This window comes from Harmonia axyridis, chromosome 5 (assembly GCF_914767665.1).
Source record: "Harmonia axyridis chromosome 5, icHarAxyr1.1, whole genome shotgun sequence".
In the NCBI taxonomy this organism is placed as follows: Eukaryota; Metazoa; Arthropoda; class Insecta; order Coleoptera; family Coccinellidae; genus Harmonia; species Harmonia axyridis.
The window spans coordinates 12,125,486-12,150,614 of NC_059505.1; the positions used below are offsets into that span (position 1 = coordinate 12,125,486).

Genomic DNA, 25,129 nt, shown 5'->3' on the forward strand with positions numbered 1-25,129 from the left:
AAAAAGGGATTACCTGATTGAATGCTTTCATTGAGACCAACTTTGTTATTTTACTTTTAGCTGACTGTTGTCAGCTAAATGTATGAAAATGGAAATATTTTTTCTTAAAGCCATACTAAATTATACATGGTGTCACATTGAAATGGAAACAAAGGTCCTTTCGAGTGGAAAAATTGAGATTTTGAAAAATCGCTAGGAACAGTTAAATTTTGTTCTTGAGTAAGACTGTCTGATCATACAGGTGTTCCTAAATTGGAGGTGCAAATGGAAATGACAGATTCCTTGGATCGATTCAAGAAAAAAAGTCCTATAAACTTGGGCCCGCAAACTCTTTATTTCGGGATAAAGGGTGTTAGTGTTTAACTTTTTTCAAGTTTTTTCCATAGCTCCTTCTATTCACAAGATATTCAACTTAAATTTAGCATTGATATTCCAATTAATTAATTATGTGGTATGCTAATTTTGAATGCAAATTTTGAGTGAAATTTTTCTAGAGCATTGCCCGCTTCTTTCTTCCAGAATTTTTTTATGGTGGACCTCTGGTAGTTTACACAAATCTAAAAAGAAATTTTGGTCCAGTACTACACTTTTTGGTTTCTTCTAGTTTTGCCATATTTTGAGAAAATTTTCAAACAATTCTCTTGTAATCCTCAGGAAAATCCAAATTATTATAATAATTCAGTTAGTCAGCTGTGATGAATGAATTAATTATAGTTTTGATACATATTTATCTAATCTGCAGCGAAGATTAATAAAGATTCGATGAATTGGTATAAACATCACAAAAAAGTAACAACACAAGAAGCACCCTGTATCTCGAAAACAAAGCGTTTGTGGGCTTATGTTCATAGGAATCTTTTTCCTAAAATTACCCAGGGAATCTCTCATTTTTCTCTTTACCTCCAATTTCTGGTCGTCAGGTTAAATTTTGTAACTTATAACTCAATTGATGAAGTATAAGATCATACAACCTATATTTTTATATACTCAAACTTATGGAAATATTCATTACGGAATGATGGAAAATCGCAATACTAAAATCCTTTCCAAATTTGAAACTACAACTAAAACTAACCTGCGAAATTTAGAGGGCTCGCATTTCCTTTCTTGTAAGATTCATCTCCAGAGCTAACATCTCCAGTAGGGAGCTTGGATAGAGGGGTCAACCTGCTGTTTCTGCATAGCTGATCCAGAAGTGCTTTGTTCGACATATTTTCAGGAGCAACATTCTTCTCTTCCTTGATCATTCTTTCGTCACTGCATGGAACTCCGGATTCAAGACTGGACCTGATGATTCCATCTAGGAAAGAACCATTAGATCCGGAACCGTCAAGCAATGACTCAGCCATCTGTCTTGCGCTCTTCGCCAGAGTAGGCGTGCCAGAAGGGGTTGAGTTTTGAGAATTGCTGCTCAAGGATCTCGTAGTTTCCTCTTGAAGCTTCTGCATCATTTGAGACGCGAACAGTTCGTGAGTTGTAGGGAATGATGGCGAAGGGTTTGTAGCGTAGTTGGGAATGTGGTGAAATCCTGGATGAGGCCAGAATGGAAAAGGAGGAGCGCTGTAACCTGGCAAAGGGGACATAGCAGATTCGAATAAAGGCAATTTCATGCCGTTAGGGGAGGTCGGGGGATACTTCTGAGGGGGTTTCATAACTACCGGTTTCATTTTATCCTGTGCATTACGTATATCGTTCTGTTTTAAACTGGCTATCTTCTCGTCCACTGGATTTGGTTTCGGGTCCCTTTTTCTAGGTCTCATAAGATGGCGTTCTTTCACCTTGTATTCTAACGTTGAGTGCGGAACTCCGTAGTAACTTCCAGCTCTGTGTACTGACATTTCTCCTCTTTGAACGGCACGAACAGCTTCAACCAAACTGTCCCTATCGTAATTTCTATATTTTCCCCTTTTAGGTCTTGTACCTTTACCTCCCGTCGGTTGACCAGATGTATTTTGTTGCTGAGGTTTCACTGAAGGGGCTTGTTGTGGAAACAACCTGTTAAGTTCTTGCGGGTTCGTTTTAATCACAGATATATTAGAACCTAAGGGGGGCGTAAAGCTGCTACTTTTAAAATTAATGTCCATCATCGGCCTTGTCACTGGTTCTACCACTGGCTGTTGGAACTTTTGGCTAATACTCTGAGCTATAACATCTTTCACGTCTTTTATCGTCACTTTATTAGAAAGGATAGGCGGCGAACTCGATTCACTGGTGCTGACTGGCGGAGAGGCTATCGTACCCTCAATACCCCTAAACAATAGATCTGAACCGTTTTTACTGGGCTTGAAGGACGGAATCTTAAGTATAACATTTGATGACGACTCAGATTCAGTATCCATATCGGGTTCTGATCTCGCTCTTTCAGGTTTTGTTATGATCGAGTCCGTATTCGGTTTCAAATGTCTTTCACTGTCACCATTCACTTTTTGTTGATCCGGAATCATTCTCTTGAAGAAATCAACGGGGTTCAGAACAGAACCTTCGGGGGGTTTTTGCGACGACAAAATTAAATTCTGAATATAAGCTCCGAATTCATTCTGTTCTATGTTCGGCCATGGCTCGCTCCCCTCCGTGCTTCTCTGTAATAAAATAGTTTTGAGTACTTCAGGCTCCATATTTCTTAATCTCATCAGGTCGGCAAGGGTTAGAATGGGACTTTTCAAGGTTTTTTCGATTTCTTTCTCTTCCTCCGTCCCTGAGAGCTCTTTGTCGTCGTCTATAACTTCATCTTCGTCTATTTTCAGTACGGCTGAATTATTAAGATGGCTTTCTCGTTCTCTTTCCAGAGCCAATTTGTACACTTTATTACGTAAAGTAGACCTAGGAATGCCGTATATTACAGCAGCTCTGCGAGTTCCCAATTTTCCCGATTGAATGTCTCGGAGAGCAGCCTGTAATTCGTCTTCTGTGTAGGTTCTTCTTCCAGCTACTGTTGGCATTCTTGGCTTGGCTCTAAAATCAGAACTGAAATTAAAGCAAAATGAGATTGGCATGTTATGAACTTGATTTTCGTTATAAAAAAAGTTGTTAATTTTTGGAATGAAATTCCTCAATATTTTAAGTAAACCGGTAGAAATCGCCACGTAAGAAAAAACCAGAAAAACCTTCTTCAGGTGACCTTCCTATTTGTTATTTTCCTATCTATTATATGTGAGTATACAAGCGAGTATCAAGATTTAAACAACAAGGGGTCAGTTGTTCAAAGGTACGTTCATAGTGCAGAGCCTCTAGCAACACCAGTATAAACTGCTCCAGGAACCTGCAAAACATAGCAGTATCAGCTGATGCCACAGCTGCTAGGGGGGCATTCGACTCTTCATCTGTGGTATACGCTTCTGATTACTGAGAAATACTTAAAATCAGTTTTAGCTGACCAATGAGCTATGCGTATGCTTTATTTGTTGTTACATGTACCCTTAGTAGCTGAGCGGATCATAGAGTGCTGATATTACTGATATTGTAGCGGGTGGTGATTATCCATAGATGCACTCCTGAGCAGTCGTGCAGATCAATGTGTCCAACATTAGAGACAGAAAGATTCTGCCTCATGTAACGTGAGCATAAGAGGAAGGATAAATATGTTTGAATTTCAACCAATGATAAGGGAAGCCAAATATCGTGATCTAAAATGGTTAAGTGATCCATTGGTATATGTTTGACCAATCAAAACATCAGTTGGTTAGGCCTCTGGTCACAAGGTGTAAACAATGTGCACCTCACCTTTCTGATAGAGTTGATTCCTCTCTCTATATGCGCTATTCATTTATTATTAAATTATTAGTCATAGGGAATCGCATCTTAAGAAAAGAGATGGAATAGGCATCTCTATGTATATTATTCCTCAGATTTATTTACCTATCAATTTTTATAGAATTCAAAATATTTCGTCAACCTCGAAGTAACTAAAAATTCTTTATAGTTTGGATACCAATGTTTTCTGATAGAATTCAAATTCAATATTATACTCTCAACTAAAGCTATGTTATCTAATCTTTCAAAAAAATGACGCCCTCTGTTCACGCGCAAATGGGAAATTACCGGTATCTCAATATTTCGCGTTTTACTAGTTGTATAAAGCTGGGTTTACACTAGGCGTAATTCCTTCGCGAAATAATTTTGCTCCCTCCACCTTGAGTAATTTCGGACAGTGGGCCTAGCTGTGAGTTGGTGCTCAGTAAGTTTTTGTTTGCGCATCAAATGATTTCTCTCATCCATATTCACCTAGTGTGAACGTGGTCCACCATAGTTTGGTGCTTGCAGTTCATCAAAGTCTACAAAACCGAGAATACAAAAAACAATAATTACATATTTTAATCGAAATATAAGGGAAGATGCGTGGAAAAAAATAGTTCTGAGCTTAGCCTTCCTATTTGTAGGTATAGTGAAAGAGAAGGCGGCTCGCTTGAGAACTCTACCCGCGCAATTTTTCGCGCTGAATTGCGTTCTGTTCTGGGAAGTGCGAAATTTCACTCGAAGCGAGTAAGTTTCGCTAATGTAAACACAGCTTTACGAGTATCGGCATTCGGCTTGAGACAAAAATTATTGCATTGCAATTTCAGCTCCTTCATATACATAGTGCGCGTTATGCATGTGTATATTACAACTTTAAGGTAGGTAATAGTGCCACAATATCAAAAATAATGTACTGTAGAATACAAAGTTTTTTTTAATCAAATATTCAGGGTGCTTCCAAATTGAACGTAAACCTTGAAGGAGGTGTTAGTATCACTCATTTCCTGTCGATTGAGCCATATTTATTGATAACCAAAAAACAAATGTTTCTGAGATATTTGAGTTCTTGAGTTTTTTTAAGAATTTCTCACCTAACTTAATTTTTCGTCAATTTTTTCTACGTCGCGTCGACTAAGTTTGATTTGAATTTTTGATTATTCTCATCAGAAAAGGATATGACATGTATGAAAAAAGCAAAACTATGCTGTATTAGATGTTGAATAAGAATTAGTATTATTTTGAAGTTGGTATATGAAGAAAAAAAGTAAATTTTAATATAAATTTGTCTGCAGCTTTCGAATTCCACAATTATTGTAAGACAACATTATTCTCAAAACTTGCCAAATTCCTTCTCCATTTCCTAAAAAAAGTTTTCGTTAGAATGCAGGCACTAGTTTTGTTTCAGCAGATTTTGATTTGAAACGGGAAAGAAACAAAGAAAGGAAAATAATGAATTGAATATTTTTTATTGCAATCAAACTCAAAATTTCAGGAGAAAATGTATTCATAAATTATGTTTGAAATAACCTTCACCATTTCTTATTCAAGCACGTGCCCCCTTTCTTATTTCATCAGTTGTTACTTTCCGCTTGAAATTTACTCTAAATCTTCTCACTGCTTCGTCTATTCTAACGGTGTTAGATCGCGATTTCTCGCTGGCCATGAAAATAATCCAAAATTGTAGTCGAATTTGTTCAACGTAGAAGAATTGACAACAAGTAGGGTGAGAAATCTTTTTAAAAACACAAAAACTCAAATATCTCGTAAACTGGTTATCACTAAATATGTCTCAAACGACAGCAAATGAGTCAAACTAACACGTCCTCCAAGGTTCACGTCTAATTTGGAAACACCCTATATAATTCCAAAACGTGATACTTCAAAGCGGATTAAAATAAATTTCACCTTGAATAATTTCAAAGGTTATTATCGGACATTATAAACCAGAAAAATGAATGCAATTATTCAGAGACATCAATTCGTTATTTATAAATGGGAAACATTTATTTCGCAACTCCAGTCATCACGAATAGTTCCAATCAATTTTTTTGCATGAAAGGCTACGGTATTCTCAATGGCGAAACTCCAAAAGAGGACTCATTCGAAATCTAAAGGTTAGCAACGAAAATCTATTGACATAGAGACAAAAAGAAGCGTTGGCTGCCCTTGTCCTACTTGAAATTTTTGTCTTCGACTGTAACTCATTGACATTATTACTCTCACGGCAATTTTGCTCCGACGTCCATTACACCTAGCGAGAGCTGTTAGAACGTTGTAATTGAAGCCGTAAAATTGGCAGACGTATGCTAAATTTTATAGCAATCGTTCTTTCGGCAAGATTCATTTCGCCGAGTTAACGGTGGCGTTTTCGCTAAGAACGATTTTACGATCTGCTTTCGTTTTATCCCTCCGAATAACGAATCATTTCCATTTCCTGATGTGAAGATTGCGAAAGAAAATCGGGAACTTTTTTGAACACGATGGATTCGAGGTTTTCGGCGTAAGGATGAAGAAAATTATTATTCTGCTTGACTTTTCTATTGTTCTGATTTTTGTGATAATCTTGAAATTTTAAGACAAAATATACACTCAATTGGATCATTCCGATTGGATCTGATATCACGGCAATATACAGGGTGTTCCATAATTGACGCAACGCTCTATTATGATTACGCGTTGAAATTTTCGAATTTTTTTTTGACGCACATCATTAGGGTCCGTTAGAGCTGCTTTCTTGTGGAAACACACAAGGTGTAGCAAAAAAGTGTACATGACCAAAGATATGTTTCTTTTTATGGGAGCCCTGTTTTTATTGAATTTTCTGCTTGCATGGAATAAATGAACGCAAATTTGTTCAAAGTTTCATATGCATATTAACAGTTTTTGAGCCATTTCGATTTTTCACAATTTGGAGAGTTTTCGAAAAAACCTAATAACTTCGAAATAAATGAATTTATTTGAATGAGATTCTGAAAATTATTACAAGAAGAATGGAGGTAAGTATCGACTTTTGGAAAATCTGGAGAATTCTACTGCGTGTTCAAATGATTCATTGATGACTTATTCTAACGTTAATATTAACGATATTAACTTTTGAATAAGTCATCAATGAATTGTCTCATTTTGAACACGCAGTAGAGTTCTCAATGATTATCAAAAAGTCAGTACTTACTAGGGATTCATCAAACCAAGTAGCTTGACATTTTAAATAACTATTTGACTTGAAAATCAAGCATGTGAAAAATTACATACATGAGCTTGACATGATTCTAGTTATTTATTGCTTGTCTTGATATCAAGCTACTTAATATTACTTGAGCTTGATATGCACGCGTCGCACGGCATATATTTCTGCAATCTCGTGCGCGCTCAGACTACATAAGGGGATTCCTCGAGCGCCGAGAGACTGAAGCATTCGCCAGTGTGATTTTATTAGTTGTTTTCTCAAATTTGTATGAAATATATTGGTATATTTTAGTAGTTTCAGAAATATCTCTTCAAACTTGGCCAAAGATTTTTTTTATCAACGTCAGCATCCTCAGCTCCTGTTGAAATACAATTTTCCAGAGCTGCTCTTACAGTTACAAAAACCCGAAATAGGTTAGGGGACAACTCTATAAGATGCCTCATGGGTCTTAGATCCTGGATAGAAAATTATGAAATCAAACAAAACCTGGAGGTTTCTCAATATTAAGAAATTTATATTTTTATTATTTTTTATTTTATTTATGTTTCTATTTCAAAAAAGTGGATATTTTCGGATCTTTTATACAATAAGTTCAATAAATAAAAGTATTTTTTGCAAGGTTCCTTCTCATTTAATCATTTTTTATTGATGTGACACTACACAATAAAACTGCTAAAAATCAATTGACTTGAGATTGAAAAACTAATACTTGACCTGAGCTTGACTTGAAATCAAGTCGGCAATAGTGAAACTGGTGAGAAAATTTGAGATGTAGGAACAATTTAGTGATGTGAAGAATTGAAACTGTGTGCGTCAAGGTATTCATGTGAAATAAGTTTATTTCCAAGAAGACGGCACTACCTGCAACACAACCAACGAAACAATCTAGAAATTGCAAGAAATGCCCCTTTGCTGTGTTATTTCTCGAAGAGTAGATCAAAATTGGCCACCGAGATTTATATGATTTAACACCTTTAGACTTTTTTCTCTGGGGTCACGTGAAAAATGAAGTGTATGTCAATTCTCCATAAACGATTCAAAATCTTAAAGATGGAATTCGTGAAATTATCGATGACAAATGTGCCAATTGGTCATGGAAAATTTCTTGAAAAGCTGCAATCGTAGCCGTGGACGCAATTTTGATGATATCCTTTTCTATCGTTAATGGCATAGGTACCTTCCTCTTAACAATGACTCAAACATCTATAGATTTCTGTTGAAATTTATATTTATTAATTTTATTTTAAGCATTATCATTTATTATTAATTCAAGTTAATTATTCATTTCATTATTTTTTTAATATCCAAATTAAACCTTTTATTGAAAAACCCTATAATTACAGGGTGAATCTTTAACTCGTACATATATTTCTACCGAAGATTCCTGAGGTCAAAGGAAATCCTTTTTTTCCTTACCATTTTTTTCGATTCGGCTCGGCTGAAATTATACAGGCTGTTGAAAATCCATAAAAAAATTTAATTTTTAGTTTTATCTCGCAAATGCAATGAAATCGAAGGAAATGATTATCTGAATATAATTTTTCATTGTTATGATGAATCTTTTCCGAACATAAAATTCTATCAGAGTCCGGTCAATTCCAGAATGCCCGCTATACTAAGTGAGAAAAAAAATCGAATCAGAAAAAAAAGGGTTTCCTTTAACCTCAGATTGAAATTATATGTATGTTCAAGTCAAAAGTCAAAGACTCACCCTGTATAGGGTTTTCCTTCGAAATTTTATCTCTTTCGAAAATATTGCGTAAATTAAAACATCTCTGTAAATACCAAATAGTGTTACCGAAAATAATGTACTGCGCAGAGCTGATTTTTAAGGAGCGAAGGACGAGAAAGCAGATATTTCTTCAATTGATTTACATACAGGGTGTTCTGATTTGTTTCCGACAAACTGAAATGGGTGATAGATCACATCATTTTAAGCAAAAAAGTTCCTATGAACATGGGTCCGGAAATGCTTCGTTTCCGAGATACAGGGTGTTAAAGTTGAAAAAATAATTCGCGTTTTCTTTAATATGTTTTGACTGCTTCGAAATCCTTTCATGAAATTTTTCCTATTCAAATATTAAATTTAAATTCATTTTGAAAATTTCTAAGGCGAAATGCATGCGAATTTTCTATTGCCCACTAATAAGTAGAAGTGGTATGCTATGTAATTGTTGTTTTCAAGTGTTCTGAATATTCTGTTTCCTGAAATATTGCATTGTTGGGATGCTTTACGAATACTGAGTTTTTATTTTCTTCGAAGGTCTGTAAAATCCTATTTCTCTGTAGATGATTTCTTCTTTGTATGCTTCGTTCGGGCCTCTGGTAACCAATACCATTTTCCTGTATTTGTTGATAAGCTATTAACTTAGTTAACTATAATTATAATTTATGACATCTGAACCTAACACACTTTAAATTTGTCATTGTGTATAGCCATTTTAAATCTATTGCCGCAACAATTGTTGAATGTAAAACAATCAATCATTCGAAGATGTCATTTGTGCATTCAACAGAACGGTGGACATTTCGAACACCTTCTTTAAAAATTATTATGTTATTTTGTTTTGTTCTAAATTGTTACTTCTAAAAAATTTTTAATTTGAAATTATTACAAATTTGTTTCTACATGTTTTAGAGATTACAAAAATATGGATTTGGCTTTAAATGCGTTTTTCTCTGAAACGGTAGCCCCTAGCAACTTGAATGAGTTATACCTTTTTTAACTAGAAAAGTCAGGGGAATCGATTTTTTTAGTCCAGAATGACGTACAGGGTAGCACAGAAAAGTTGCTACGGTTTAAAGGGGACGAAATGATTGCCAGTGGCGCCCTCTAGAAAATACAACCAAATCGACCACAAATTTGAATTTCTCACCTCAAAAAACCCTATGTACCAACTTTCATGCAATTATTTGGAATTAGTCGAAAGATATTTAAGAAAACGCGAATTATTTCTTCAACTTTAACACCCTGTATCTCGGAAACGAAGCATTTCCGGACCCATGTTCATAGGAACTTTTTTGCTTAAAATGATGTGATCTATCACCCGTTTCAGTTTGTCGGAAACAAATCAGAACACCCTGTATATTCCATATTAATTGTTATCATTAAGTAGATACATAAGCCTATTTTTTGAGACCTAAATAAAAATATTTAATTTGTTTTTTGAACCGCAAAGAATCGACACGTTTCCTTTCTCATTCGAAAAAGGTAGACGCAAATGAATAAACACCGGCACCAAGCTACACAATAAATTCCATTTCCCTATCGCCCCATATTTCCTACAGATATCAAGAACATTTGCATTTGTATCGGAGTTTCATTTGGCACTGAAGTGGTCATTTAACTGTTGCCATCAATTTTCGATCGAACGAAAATATAGATAGAAGCACTAACCTTTTGAATTCATTGGACCTATTGGATTCAACTTTTTTTTGTTGTTGCTATTGTACTACAATCGAATTGGAAACTATTCAGGTTTGACGCAGTGAAGATAATTTCGCTATTTAGCACCCTTGGTGTAATTGAAAATTGTGAACATACTACATGGATCCTGTGTAAAGGGTCTGACTGAACCCAGGAACAAATAACAATTATATATGTTCACTGACTTGTGATAGTGAAGGAACAAAAATGAAATGGGAATACTGGATTTTCCGAAACAATAGGACGCTTTTATAAAAAGTTATTTTGTGTTTGTTTTTCATTCTGGATATTTATAATACCAGTATTCGAATAAAATTCGAATAATTCATAACCATTGATTTGGTGAGAAGAATCCAAGTGATTTAGTACCTAGAGCTAGTCCCCTGTACAGGGTGCTCCTAAAGTGGAGGTACAAAGGAAGATCAGAGATTGCCTAGATAATTTTAAGAGAAGTCTTATAAACATGGGCCTTCGAACGCTTCGTTTTCGAGATACAGGGTGTTTCTTATAGATCTACTTTTTTGTGATGATCATTCCAGTTCAAAGAATCTTTATTAACCTTCGGTACCTATAGATTGAGAAAATAAGTACTTAAACTTAAAATTAATTTATTCATCACAGCTTTGAGCTTACCAACTGGATCTTTATAATAATTTGGATTTTCGTGGGGATTACTAGAGAGCTGTTTGAGATTTTTTTTTCGACATCGGTAACAGATTCGAGAAAACTATAAGAAACCAAAAAGTGTAGTACTAGGCCAAAGTTTTTCATTATTTTTCTAAACTACTAGTGTTCAACCAACAAAAAAGTTCTAGAACCGCAATTCCTAACTGTGTGGAATAGTCCGTGAAAACACAGAAAGAAACTAAAATTCGATGTTAGGATAACTAAATTTTACATTTCATGAATTATAACTAATTTTTCGTTCGGATTGTTGAGAAATCCATAAACCAATACAAGTTTCAATAACGAATAATTCATTACAATTCCTGAAATGTCAAATTTAGTTATTGAAAGATCGAATTTTAATTTCTTTTTCTTCTTCTATCTATGTCCCCTTTATCGGGGTTTTTGGGCTTAACCGGAGGTTATGTACCCAGTCACTTTCTTGCTTCCCACCCCGTCCCTAAGTTTGGATATGGTATTTGACATACACAATGCTATAACATTTACAATCTTTTTGTGTTTTCCTGAAGTCACAGACTACTCCACTCAGAAATTGTGGTTTTTCCTCATTAAAATTTCTTCTTCGATAATTCTTAAAGTATTCATTTTAGGTATAGGGTTTGCTTAAGTAACCCTTTCTCTTTTTATTCGTAGAATTGAATGAAATAATAAAAAAAATGGGTTTTAATTTACATGTTTGCAGAATCGAAAATGATAAAGGTTTTTTCGAAATAGTAATTTACGTAACAAGTCCGGAAAATAGGGTTTTTTTTGACGAATAGACAAAATTCCAGGACGAGCGTTAGCGAGTCCTGGAAGTCTGTGAGTCCAAAAAAACCATTTTCGGGCGTGGTGCGTACAATATTTTTTCGGCAACCATGTAAAATAACACTATCGCTGCTGCTTTCCATATTTTATTGCGATTGCGATAAAAAAACATGCAAATTTTTGACAACTAATTTCATATGAACTGTCAGCCGTTATCTCGGTTGCTATGGATTCTATGATTCTTTTCCGGCCTAGTCCGGGAAGTACGTACTTTCCGGACTAGGCCGGGAAATGCTACTTTCTCAGAGAAAAAGCGTCCGGGAAGTGAGTACTTCCCGGACGGTTGCCGAAAATAGTAATTTACGTAACAAGTCCGGAAAATAAGGTTTTTTTGGACGAATAGACAAAATTCCAGGACGAGCGTAAGCGAGTCCTGAAAGTCTGTGAGTCCAAAAAAAACATTTTCTGGCGTGTTGCGTACAATATTTTTTCGGAAACCATGTAAAATAACACTATCGTTGCTGCTTTCCATATTTTATTGCGATTGCGATCAAAAAACATGCAAATTTTTGACAACTAATTTCATATGAACTGTCAGCCGTTATCTCGGTTGCTATGGATTCTATGATTCTTTCCCGGCCTAGTCCGGAAAGTACGTACTTCCCGGACTAGGCCGGAAAAGAATCATAGAATCCATAGCAACCGAGATAATAAAAAAAAATGGGTTTTAATTTACATGTTTGCAGAATCGAAAATGATGAAGGTTTTTTCGAAATAGTAATTTACGTAACAAGTCCCGAAAATAGGGTTTTTTTGGACGAATTGACAAAATTCCAGGACGAGCGTTAGCGAGTCCTGGAAGTCTGTGAGTCAAAAAAACCATTTTCGGGCGTGTTTCGTACAATATTTTTTCGGCAACCATGTGGAATAACACTATCGCTGCTGCTTTCCATATTTTATTGCGATTGCGATAAAAAAACATGCAAATTGTTGACAACTAATTTCATATGAACTGTCAGCCGTTTTCTCGGTTGCTATGGTAATGATCAACTGCATTTATTAAAAATACACCTACCAAGATTTTCATATTCACAATGACCCAAACGACGTGATTCTTTTCCGGCCTAGTCCGGGAAGTACGTACTTTCCGGACTAGGCCGGGAAATGCTACTTTCCCAGAGAAAAAGTGTCCGGGAAGTGCTCACTTCCCGGACGGTTGCCGAAAAAATACTTTTTAGAAATATCAAAAGGAAATTATTAACTCATGAACCATTGAGTTTTTACCAAAGTATAGCATATTGCTGAATTTGCCATAAAAAAAGCTATCTAATGATGCAATGATATTATACTGGGTGTGACATTTAAAATAAGGAAGTAGTAGTAGTTTCCGGTATAACCGGAAGTTGTTGAGATATGAAAATATTTTAGGGAGAAAGATTAAATTTTCATAATAGGCCATCCCGGTGAATCTCCCTGTATTATGGACACTGGACAGTGAAAGCGACTTACTCCAGAAATAAGGTGGCAAACATATTGATTCTCAGAAAATGTCGAATGTTTTATTTGCATTGAGAAAAATCACTTTTCTGCCTAGGCAAGAAAAGGAATATTTTGCTGATTGATATGTGTCACATTATTTTAAGCAAAGAATATCTTTTGTTAAATATTTGAATTTGTCAATAATTTTCTTTCTTTATAATAATTGTTTTTTCAGTTCTATAAATAACAATAAAAAATTAATAAGCTCAATCTACCGCCCTTTAAAATCTGTCTACTCAGCCTGCTGGTAAATCCGCCACTGTTGGTGTGTGCATAGATAAGTAAGTGAGCCTTTTTTTTTCTATAGAGTTCTCAGAAAGTTCTCGAGATCCTTCCTCTAGACCAGTCATACTCGACCTTTTTTTACCTTGGGCCGCATAATTGCTACTGTTCATTCTTGCGGGCCGCAGTAATTTACCTACTTGTAAAACTAGCTTTAGCCCGCGCGGTTTTCGTTTCCCTCTTTTGTAAGTCGGTTAGCAGAGAGCAGCCCATGTCCTTTCCTAAACTCTACTAGTTCCTGCCTGTGTACGAAATTTTATCAAAATCGATTCAGTGTTTTATGCGTCAAAGCGTAACAGACAGGCAGATTACGTTTTTTCGTATTAGTTATATTAGTAGGGATAGGGAAGTGCGAAAATTAAAATATACAGGGTGGTCGGGAAACGCTCCCGAAAAAAAAAACAGGAATACTATTGACGATTTTAAGAAAATTGAAATAAATTTTTTTTATCGCAATTTTTTAATTTTGGTAGGTACCATGATTTCTAAACTCTTTTATTAGCATAATTCACGCAATAAACTAATAAGAGGTTTTAAAAATCATGGTACTGGCCAGAAAAAAAATTACATAATAATATGACAATTCAACTATACAATCCGCTGAAAAAACGCACCCAAGAATACATAAAAATGAAAACTACAAGAGCAAAAAACGTGAGATAAGGCATTCTCGCTAAGAAGATTAGGTATAGATAGTATCATAGTATTTTTAAAGAATTCATTGTTTATACTATGGTCATAGTGTTCTGTGTGTACACAATAAGGGAGAAAACAAAGGTAAATGAGTTAATATTGATACCATTATTTTTGCGTAATTTCGAAACCTTATTTGTGATACTACTGTGAAAAATGTAATATTTGACTATGCCATGGCTCGGGCCGCATAAAAAGGACCAAAGGGCCGCACGTTGAGTATTGCTGCTCTAGACAAAGGAATCTGTCCTCCTGTACAGTTGCGAACAAAATAACTTCAATTAAAATCTGCGAGGAATAAGATTGCGTATCAAGCACCACATATTTGTTCTCAAAATATCCACTTCCTCCTCCGTATCGATTTTTGGTTTATGCATAACCACCAAAACGATACTACCCGAAGACAGAGCGGCACTTATGCACTATCGCATTGTTTACGAATTTTTTTCGAACCACCAGATAGCATATTTATTTTGAGCATTATTTTTGTTCATTTATTATTATTTCATGTTAATTAGTCATTTCATTACTTTTTCAATATCAAAATTAGACCTCTTATTGAAAAACTACAGGGTAACTTTTTGACTTGTACATATATTTCTACCGAAAATCCTGAGGTCAAAGGAAACTCTTTTTTCTCTCAGCATTTTTCTCGATTCGGCTGGGTTGAAAATATACAGGCTGTTGAAAATCCATAAAAAATTGTAATTTTTAGTTTTATCTCACAAAAAATATATTTATTTATTTAAAAAAAAAATATTTGCAGGAGAAAGATCATTGTCTCAAACCCCAATATGCAAATTTTCATCAAAAACTCATGATTAGTTTTCCATAAACGTCGACTAGGTCATTGCGGTGAATCACCCTGTATAACTTTAATTCAAATCTGCGAGGAACAGGATTGCGTATCAAGCACCACATATTTGTTCTCAAAATATCCACTTCCTCCTCCGTATCGATTTTTGGTTTATGCATAACCACCAAAACGATACTACCCGAAGACAGAGCGGCACTTATGCACTATCGCATTGTTTACGAATTTTTTTCGAACCACCAGATAGCAAATATGTATTTTCACGAATGAATAACAACAGTGCTTCCTGGAAACACCGAAATAAATTTCGCTTATCAGATCATTTGGTTATTTATGGACTGATAACAATAATTCTATGCCAAATTGGGACGAAATGTTCCGTATGTCGGCTCACGACTGCAGGATTTGAACCACAAAATGCATATTTGACCTTCATCGATTTAATCATTAGTCATATCGTCGAATTTCCTTTTCCTCATTAGCACTGCTTTTTTTTTCAATCCTGCGATGCAATTTTTTCATTTATATAGTTTAGGTCCAATAACATTCAGAGTTCAACTCGATTCTTCTTTTGTGTCATTTGATTGAGGAAGAAGAAAATGTTGAGTATTGGAATTCAGATAAAATCGACCTAATAAGGCGACCTTGTCGATGTCAATTTCTGGACGGATTATAACGGGTGTTTTTTTCGAGGTATATCTTCAAGTTGGCATTACTGTTCAAGATGGCGACCGATTCAACAGCTGTCAAGTGATTAATTCTCAGTTTGGTTTGGCAATTCATCATGAATAGACTCACGGCTGAACAACGCAAAAATCAAGATTTTTCCATCTGATATTTCCGTGAAATTTGTTTGGCGACAAGATTTCTCAAGAATATAATCGTATACAGGGTGGCCATTTGAAAATGAAACAAACGAGATTACAGACGAAATAAAGTTTTTCGATAGAAATCCTCGGACAGGTCGATTTCTGTTTCGAGGGGGACAACTTAAGATGTAGGTTACGGACGCATAGCGCTTCAACCCTTGCTACTACAACCCTCACCCCCAAATTTTGAATAGGGAAGATGGAATGAGTGATACCTCATTTGAAAGGTATTTTTATACTGATTTCAGCACAGTAATTGTTTTTTCATTTTATGCATTAGTTCTCGAAATATTCTTAACTAAGTATTTGAAAATGAAGTAGTGTTCTCATGGCACTTGTAGTGTTTTGTGAAAAATCGACATTTTGAGCTTCAAAACAACCATGACTGTGGCTTCCTTCCTAACTAACTAACGCATGAATATTTCGAGAACTAATGCATAAAATGAAAAAACAATTACTGTGCTGAAATCAGTATAAAAATACCTTTCAAATGAGGTATCACTCACCCCATCGTCCCTATTCAAAAATTGGGGGTGGGGGTTGTAGCAGCAAGGGTTGAAGCGCTATGCGTCCGTAACCTACATCTTAAGTTGTCCCCCTCGAAACAGAAATCGACCTGTCCGAGCATTTCTATCGAAAAACTTTATTTCGTCTGTAATCTCGTCTGTTTCGTTTTCAAATGGCCACCCTGTATAATAATTACATGAGTAGTTGCGAAAAAATTTAGGGGGTGATTCCTTGTCAGAAAATAAGGGGGCTGTGTCATATAAACTATTTCGAGCCCCCCCTGCATATTTACAGCCCTCTAAAGATGGTACCTGAAAAGCAGTTCTTAATTTTTTTCTTAGAAATAAAAAAATTCACAAAAAAAAAATTAAGCTGACATTTTATGCGGGCGTCAAACAAATTTTTGGTGGTGTTCCACTATGATTCCAATGGGTAAAGAAAGCCACCCCTCAAACTTGTTTGGCAATAACTTTTTCTTCATACATATTTGACAATAAGAAAATTAATTTAGGATAGACTGATCCATTCTTGATAAGTAAGATCTCTTGTATCTATTCTTTGATAAAATTACGGTTTTTGAATGAAAGAAAATTAACAACAAATAATACGCCGGAGTTGTGGAGGCTGGAATTATTTTCGACCTAAAATTTATCCAATAGGCGGATGTCAAAAGGTTATTTTTGATGAGAACTGGTACAAATACCAAACAAATGTAACAAAAAAAAATTATAAACTTTTCACAACTTAAAAACCACTTTTCGGGCGCAATCTTTAAGGGGCTGTAACTAAGCAGAGGGAGGCTAAAAAAAATGTCTATATGAAAGATCTACCCTTTTTTTTTTTGATAAGGAATCGCCTCCTAAATTTTTTCGCAAATATTTGTAATACGGTCGATGTTACCCTGGACGGAATTTCTAAATATACTGCTCTTCAGAAGTTAGGAAACTGTGAATTTTTCAAACAACACACGTATATAATGTTCTGAAATGTGTGTATGTAACTGAGCACATAAAACACGTAGGCAGTTTTTGGGGTTTTTTCTCATTTTACTATGCTATTTGAAACAATGATTTTAAACGAGTAAATCCCCCCCAAGTTCCCTAACTTTTGGAGAGCAGTATATTTTCAGAGCCGCGGTGTTGCCGCTTTTATCAAAACATAATAACAACTTCTATATTTCAAGTGGAACACCCTGTATATTTTAAATTTTTGCGTTTTGCCATAGCCTCTTGATTATTTATATTGTATTAACTCCCATGTCCCTATCTCGTTTTTGAGTGATTGATTTATGTACTTCTTTTTTGTATAAAATAAAAAAAATTCAAATAAACATTCATCACTGCTTGGTATCCTTAGAAATTTTTGACCTCACGTCAGTATTGTCTAAACTCTATTACAATACTGTATTACAGTACTGAAATTTTCGTTTTTTTTTCATCAGGCTTTCATACAAGATAAATTCTTAAATTGTTTGGAAATACACGAGTTGTATCAAAATAATGTGAATGATGAAAAAACCGTCTGTTTTTATGGAATTTTCAGATTACATGGAACAATTTAATCCAAGTTTGTTCGAAGTTTCATATTGTACAGTCATATACTTACTCTTTTTGAAATATTTGATTTTTCATGAGTTGGAGGTTCTTTGAATAAATCTTTTGACTCTGAAATTAATTAATTCATTGAATAACATTTTGAAAGTGAATATTAGAAGAAGTGAATACTAGATGAGTACTGACTTTTTGATAATCATTTGAAAAGTCTACTGGGTGTTCAGAATGAAACAATTCATTGATGACTTATTCAAACGTCAAAAACGAGCTTATTACGTGAAACACTCCGTATATTATTTTTGAATTAAATAGCAAATTTCATCAACTTCGAAAAATTCACTACCAAATGATATATAGGGTATGCCATCTGGAATAAGCCCGATATTAGCGTTTGAATAAGTCACCAATGAATGGTCTCATTTTGAATACCTTGTAGAGTTCTCAATGATTAGTACTTACCTCCATTCTTCCAGTATTCACTTCGAAAATCTCATTCAAATAAATTTCGAAGTCATCAGGTTTTCCCAAAGACCCTCCAATTTGTGAATAGTCAAAATACCCTAAAAATGGTAAGTATATGAAACTTTGAACAAACTTGGGTTCAATTATTCTATGCAATCTGAAAATTCAATAAAAAACAGAGTGTTGTAGATTGTTAATTTACACTTTTCTCGTACACCCTATATATTTCTAAACAATTTGAGAATGCAGCTATAATTGAGCCTAATCATAATATATCGAAAAAAAATCTAAAATTTCAGCCTTTAACCGTTATAGAGCGTCTCGTGTGAATGGTAAAACACCTTATAAAAAATAACGATTTCAAACTTAGTGTGAAATTTCATGCTGAAAGTGTTTTTACGCAATCGGTCAACAAAAATTCCATTATAAAATTCCAAAATTTCATAATTTTGAAATTTGTTACGTCTAAAATTTAAATAATAATTTCGCAAAGGCCAATGATTTGTTGCATATGAAACCTTAATTTTTATCAGTGTTCGTGATATCACAGGTGTTATTTCCGGACAAGTCTTCCTATCAATTGAAGTTTGTTCGTTATCCACCGGTTCTTTGAACCCAACACCGGGGACAGAAATTTTCCGGTTGATTCGACACTCTCCCCGTTTTGTCAGAACCAGAGCAAATATTTGAAAAGAGTCGGAGAGATAATACAACGACCAAGATTAATGTTTTCCTGCTTTCAGAGGTCGCCTTTTGTTTTTGAAAAAATTGTTTAATTAAAAAAGTGGGACATTGCAACGAGATTTTGCAACTTTATTTGTACAACGCGATCAAGATAACAAAAAATGCATCGAGTTTAATGAAAAACAAAATTTACAGAATGATTAAAGGCTACATAATGATAACAGGAGAGTTCTGACCGATAAATTTATTTGCTCCAATGAAAAAATGCTCCGTATTAGCAGGGACGTACCCGTTTGTTGTCGACCGCAATGTTCTTCCAATAAAATTGTTTCCTGGATGTTATCTTTAGTGGATATTCTTCAAGAAAAGAAACTTAATCATTCACGTTTCTCATTTTTTTTATGATAATAGAAATTACTGCCAAAAAATCATCTATATTTAGATCTCTGTATCGAAAGAGGATAAGATGAAATACCATGTACCTACTTGATTAATCAATAAAATGAATAAATAATAATAAAACTACAAGAAATTCATCATTTAGAAATCCCCTCTAGGGTGTTTTTTTGCATAAAAATATTGAACAATCTGTTTCAATCTTACGATTGCTGATTTTAAATAATTCGTTATGAAAAACAAACAGATTTGATGCTAGGAAACCAATAAATTTTTACACGATCCAACAAGATGTTGAGTCTTTCACTGGGTGCTAGGTCGAAAAAAAGAAAATTTCGATATCAAAAAAATTATTTAAACACCTTGAAATTAAACGTATACTTAGTGCCATAAATCATTAATTAATAATCAATAATTTACTTGCATTGAAAAAAGATTAGAATAGTGTGTATAATATTTTTTATTCGTGTGGTTAAATATCCAAATTCCTGAAGAATGTTCCTTTTTTTTTATTCAGGAGAAGGCCAATCTCGAAAGTTTTATACTTACAATCAATTTAGACGAATATATCTTTTATTTCATTGACCAATTTCAACTTTTTGACACAGTAGTTTTTCAAATTTAATACACTTGTTAGATTGGAGCTCCTATTACAATATATACGTTAACTGCATTTGAAAGGTTAAAAAAAATTGGAATTCATGAGGTTTGAATGCAATTTTCACGTCAAGCCTGAATTTCTAATATATCACTTCCCTTACCTTTAAAATAGAAGAAAAATGCTTTATTGACAATCAAAACTTTGATCTGACTCAATATGGAATATTTAGAGTTCACAGTATACTCAGAATTATACTATATTTTACACAGAATCTGTATTTATGTTAGGCGTAACTAACTTTAGTGGAGTTCCCCTCAATTTGTGAAAATAAAAACATTGCTTTCGGAACGTCTTTGAACATTCTACCATTCTTCGATTTTTTAGTATCAAAACACTAAATACACCCAGAATGCTAATTGCAGAGAATTGTTCAGCTTAACTCCAGTCGAACTTCAAATCGAATAGAAATGGTAAAGATCGAATAGAAATGCACTGGACTCGTTTCGAATTGGTATTCTGTAACTCAAGTAGAATTACTATAGATATATCAATTACGAATTACATTTGGCGATTGAAGAAGAATCGGATACAGAATACGAAATTTGGACTCGATATCAGTGAAACATTCCGATTTTTCAGTTTACAATCCGATTCGTTCGTTTCTATTCGAGTTACAGAATAGTTGGAATTAATTTGTCGAAATTGACAGAATTATCGAGGCAGATTCTCTCATTTTGATGAGTCTAACGGTGTGTTCTGTTTTAATTCTTTTCAAACTTTTCAATTGCATTGTTTTTCATCTAATTTTGAAACTGAATTTGTATTAGTGAATGCCTATATCGGATATTAAATTGTCAATTGGCATTCCTTATGGCAAATAAATGAATTAAAAAAAAGTGAGTTAAAGTTTAAGAAACTACATGAGCAAAAAAATTAACGCACATTCTGAAAACCTCCATTTTAATGAAAGTTAACTCTACATTGATTTCATAACTTATTTTTTATGTTCTCTCGGGAAGGTTTTGAACAAAACAAGACACATTAAATGGAAGAAAAATTCAGGATTTCACCGAATCTTATGTGAAAGAAGAGAAATGAACATTTTTCAAAATACTGGAATGCTGATAAGTGATTTAATACTGGGTATTTCCACCCCTTGAGCTAATTACAGCTCGACAACGACGGTTCATACTCAAAATGAGTGATCTTAAAATGTTCTGATCTAATCCTTCCCAGATTTCTCTGAGTTGGATTTCTAAGTCATTAAGAGTAGCTGGATGATTTTCTGAACTTCTCAGCCTTCTATTGAGGTTGTCCCAAACCTGCTCAATCGGATTGAGATCTGGACTTCTTGCGGCCATTCCATTCGAGAAACTTTTCCACACACGAAATAAATTAATCTATCCCCTAAATATTTCAATAGTTTAAACGATAAAATTCTTAGGTCTTGTAATATAACTTATTACTATTTCCCTCCTCTCAATTCCACCGATTACGAACGCTCAATTTTTAATTAAAAAATTGTTTTTAGAAAAACTGTATCGCAGCACCTGTCAGCAGTTTTTTTGAGTTGATCCGCGGCTAAAATTGACAGCTGTTGTCACTTAAAGTTACAATACTTTTGATAACAAGTAACTATGGTCTCATGAAAAAGTCTTGTCAAATACTATTCGGGCATTTATTCTTTTCTTCGAAAAAAATCGAAAAAACACAATGCAAAGTAATATTTTTTCAACAAAAAGCATTTGTGCATGTGCAAAAATGCTCGTCTTCCACTCGAATTTTTGTTGCTACCAGAACTCAAGCTTCTAGTTATATTAACACTTAGCAACGTGTTTTTTCGATTTTTTTTTTTCAGAAAAATTAGATGCTTTCAAGATATTGGTGGCCTTTGATCAGTCCACTTCATAATGAGGTAAATAATGAGAGAATATCTTTTCTGCTGAAATTTTTTTTTATATAACTAATTTTTTCGATACCCAAATTCAGCCCTATTCTGTAAATCAAATAGAAGCTGATCGTAATCTGAGAAATCGAAATGTTTCACTTCTATTGTGTCCAAATTTGGGATTCTGTATCCAATTATTCTTCTATCGCCAAAGGTAATAATTGATATCCATAGCAATTCTATTTGAGTTACAAAATACCAATTCGAAATGATTCCGTTGCATTTCTATTCGATCCATACCATCATCTCTATTCGATTTGAAGTTATATAATAGGGCTGATTGTTGCTATAAAATTTCACCAGAATTTAATTTCTGAGATATCGAATTTTTTTAAAATGACGACACGACAGAATACTTAAGTTGTAATGAAATAGTGAATATAAATTTTTAATTGATATTTGACGATTATCGAATCTTCAACTCAAACCCGCCACTGGAGATAAAATAGTAAGTCATGATTTTATCAAATCCAGGCGAGGCTGCTATTGACCCCTTTTAGATTAAAAGTGTGCACTTTGAGTTCATTTAACTCGTTATTTTTTGTAATTTTAAAAGAATATATCTAATTTTAAAACAATAGTTCATTTCAGAGTACTTTGCCACTGGCTGAAGATATCGGAAATTAATTTGTTATTTGTTTTATTTTTCACAATTGCCCATACAAGCGTCGCCGTAATGCATTTTGTTCACACAATACCTACTTCAATTCAATTGTTGGATGATGTCTGTGAATCTGTACGTTATTAACGATCGGAAATTAAACTGAAATTGTTCTAATCAGGTTACTTTTACCATAAGTTTGATTTCTCATTGAGTCGGAGAAAAATGTTTTTCCATTCACAATACGACAATAAAAAATAATTAGCGTCTGCTACCTAAATCGATCGAGAAAGCTACTGATTTTTGCAAATGTTCATATTTAATCCTATTTTTTCTCATCCAAAATAATAGAAACATAAACTGAAAACAATGATTTTATTTGTTATTGTTCTTCTTTGACTTTTTTCTACTTCAACATAAAAGATTGAGCCATATTCATTAATAACCGAAAATCAATAGTTTCCGAGATATTTCAGTTCTTCTTATAAACACATCTCATCAATATCCAAAAGCTTATCGGAAAAGAAATTACTCAACTTTTACGTGAAGAATCTTTCACCGAAACCTTATCCACTATATATGTCAGGAGAACCCAGGGTTCCCCTCCAGACACGATTTAGCAAACTTTTCCCGATCGATCCGACCCACCGAGGCCGTCTCGACCGTTCGCCGCGCTCACTAGAGCTTATTTCTTCGGACTCCGATCAGAAAATCCTCCGATGCATATCGTTAACACCTAGTCCGTCTCGTGTTTAAAAAAAAAAATTAAACTTGGTCAACGTAGAAATAATTGACGAAAAATGATGAGATTGAAGTAAGGTGAGACCTCACTTCATTTTTCGTCAATTATTTTTATGTTGACCAAGTTTGATTTGAATTTTAGATTATTTTCATTAGAGGATATGATATGTATGAAAAAAGCAAAACTATGCTGTATTATATGTTGAAAAAAATTAGTATGATTTGAAAGTTGGTATACGAAAAATAGAAAAGTAAATTTCTAATATAAATTTGTGTGCAACTTTCGAATTTCACAATTTATGTATCACAAAATTATTTAAAAAATTTGCCAGTTTCCTGCATTTCCTAAAAAAGTTTTCGTTAGAATGCGGGCACTAGTATTATTTCAGCAAATATTTGATTTGAAAGAGAAAAGAAGCAAAGAAAGGAAAATGATGAATTAAATATTTTCTATTGCAATCAAACTCAGAATTTTAGTAGGAAATGTATTCATAAATTATGTTTGAAATGACCTACACCATTCCTTATTCAAGCAGGTTTCCTCTTTCTCATTTCTTCAGTTACTTTCCGCCTGAAATTTACTCTTCTCGCTGATTCGTTGATTCTTGATTAGTTTTATCTTATATTAATAAAATAAACAATCTATAGACAATTTTTCCTACAAGCGTGCGCGTTAAACAATATTCCCGCACGCATTTCAATTCGAAAAGATTCACTTTCCCACACAGTGCGGGAAAATCTCAGTAGGGTTTTTGCTACAATTAAAAAAAAATGCTTGAATAGGTTAAAGAGAAAATAAACTACTAACTTCGTTGAGATTTAGTACGTACGCTTGCAAAAAAAAATGTAGTTCCTAACTTTTGCGGAAAATGTCTTTCCCGCACTCAACTTGACCAAACTCCACTTTGCCTCGTTCGGACAACGGCAGTCTCATGCAGAAAGTACCATTTTCCGCACTTGTTAGGAAAATAAAAATTATGGTATTTTCAAACTCTTCTAACACTTACTTGAAAATATGTTTGGTATCCAACGTTGGTATTCGAACGTTGTTAGAAATTTTATCCGCACTGTTGCTGCTTCCCTTACTCAGGTCCAAGGGCTGTTCTCCACTACTCTTGTCTACCTCTGGGGCAAGCCTTTCGTTTTGAAAAGACCTAGCAACGTTTGCCAAATACCAGCTTTGGTTGAGCACACTGGGGTAAAAAGGAAGATGTGCATTTGTTGCTCCTGGGGAATTTCCACCTGAAAATGAAGCCACAATTCACATATACAAAAGAAGAAGAAGGCGAAGCAAATGTTGAAGGTTTCGACCATGTCAATTATTAGTTTTCTCCAAAATGATCTTTGGTTGGACTTCCATCTATGGATTCTTTACTTGCGTTAATGCTGTTTTGATCACCTAATGTTGTCATCATCAGAAACTGAAACTTCAACTTCAGTAGAATATACAGTTTACTGCAAGCTCGAAATATTTCATGTATATCGAAAATGTCTTCCATAAATTAAAATTGAATGTTATTTCTTTTTTGTAAACTACAATTAACCGCTCAATAAAAAAGGAATAAAATGTTTGCAATTATAAATAATACTAGTACGCGCCCTTATCTACCTTGTAGGTAGATCAATATATCCTGTGGATCAATAAAGCCCATAGATCCA

General features: G+C 34.2%; 1 protein-coding gene across 4 annotated transcripts in view; it reads right to left on the minus strand.

Annotated features, from left to right (window-relative positions):
• The window catches only part of LOC123681126 (mushroom body large-type Kenyon cell-specific protein 1), a 143,103-nt gene that overhangs the window by 5,301 nt on the left and 112,673 nt on the right, over window positions 1-25,129 (minus strand). For 3 of the 4 annotated variants that reach the window (XM_045619341.1, XM_045619344.1, XM_045619343.1), the window contains 2 exons: window positions 24,478-24,712; window positions 1,076-2,964 (listed from right to left, as the gene is read on the minus strand). In XM_045619341.1, coding sequence (XP_045475297.1) covers window positions 1,076-2,964; window positions 24,478-24,712 — 2,124 coding nt within the window. The remainder of the gene's footprint in view (window positions 1-1,075; window positions 2,965-24,477; window positions 24,713-25,129) is intronic. The other variant, XM_045619342.1, reaches the window with a different exon arrangement.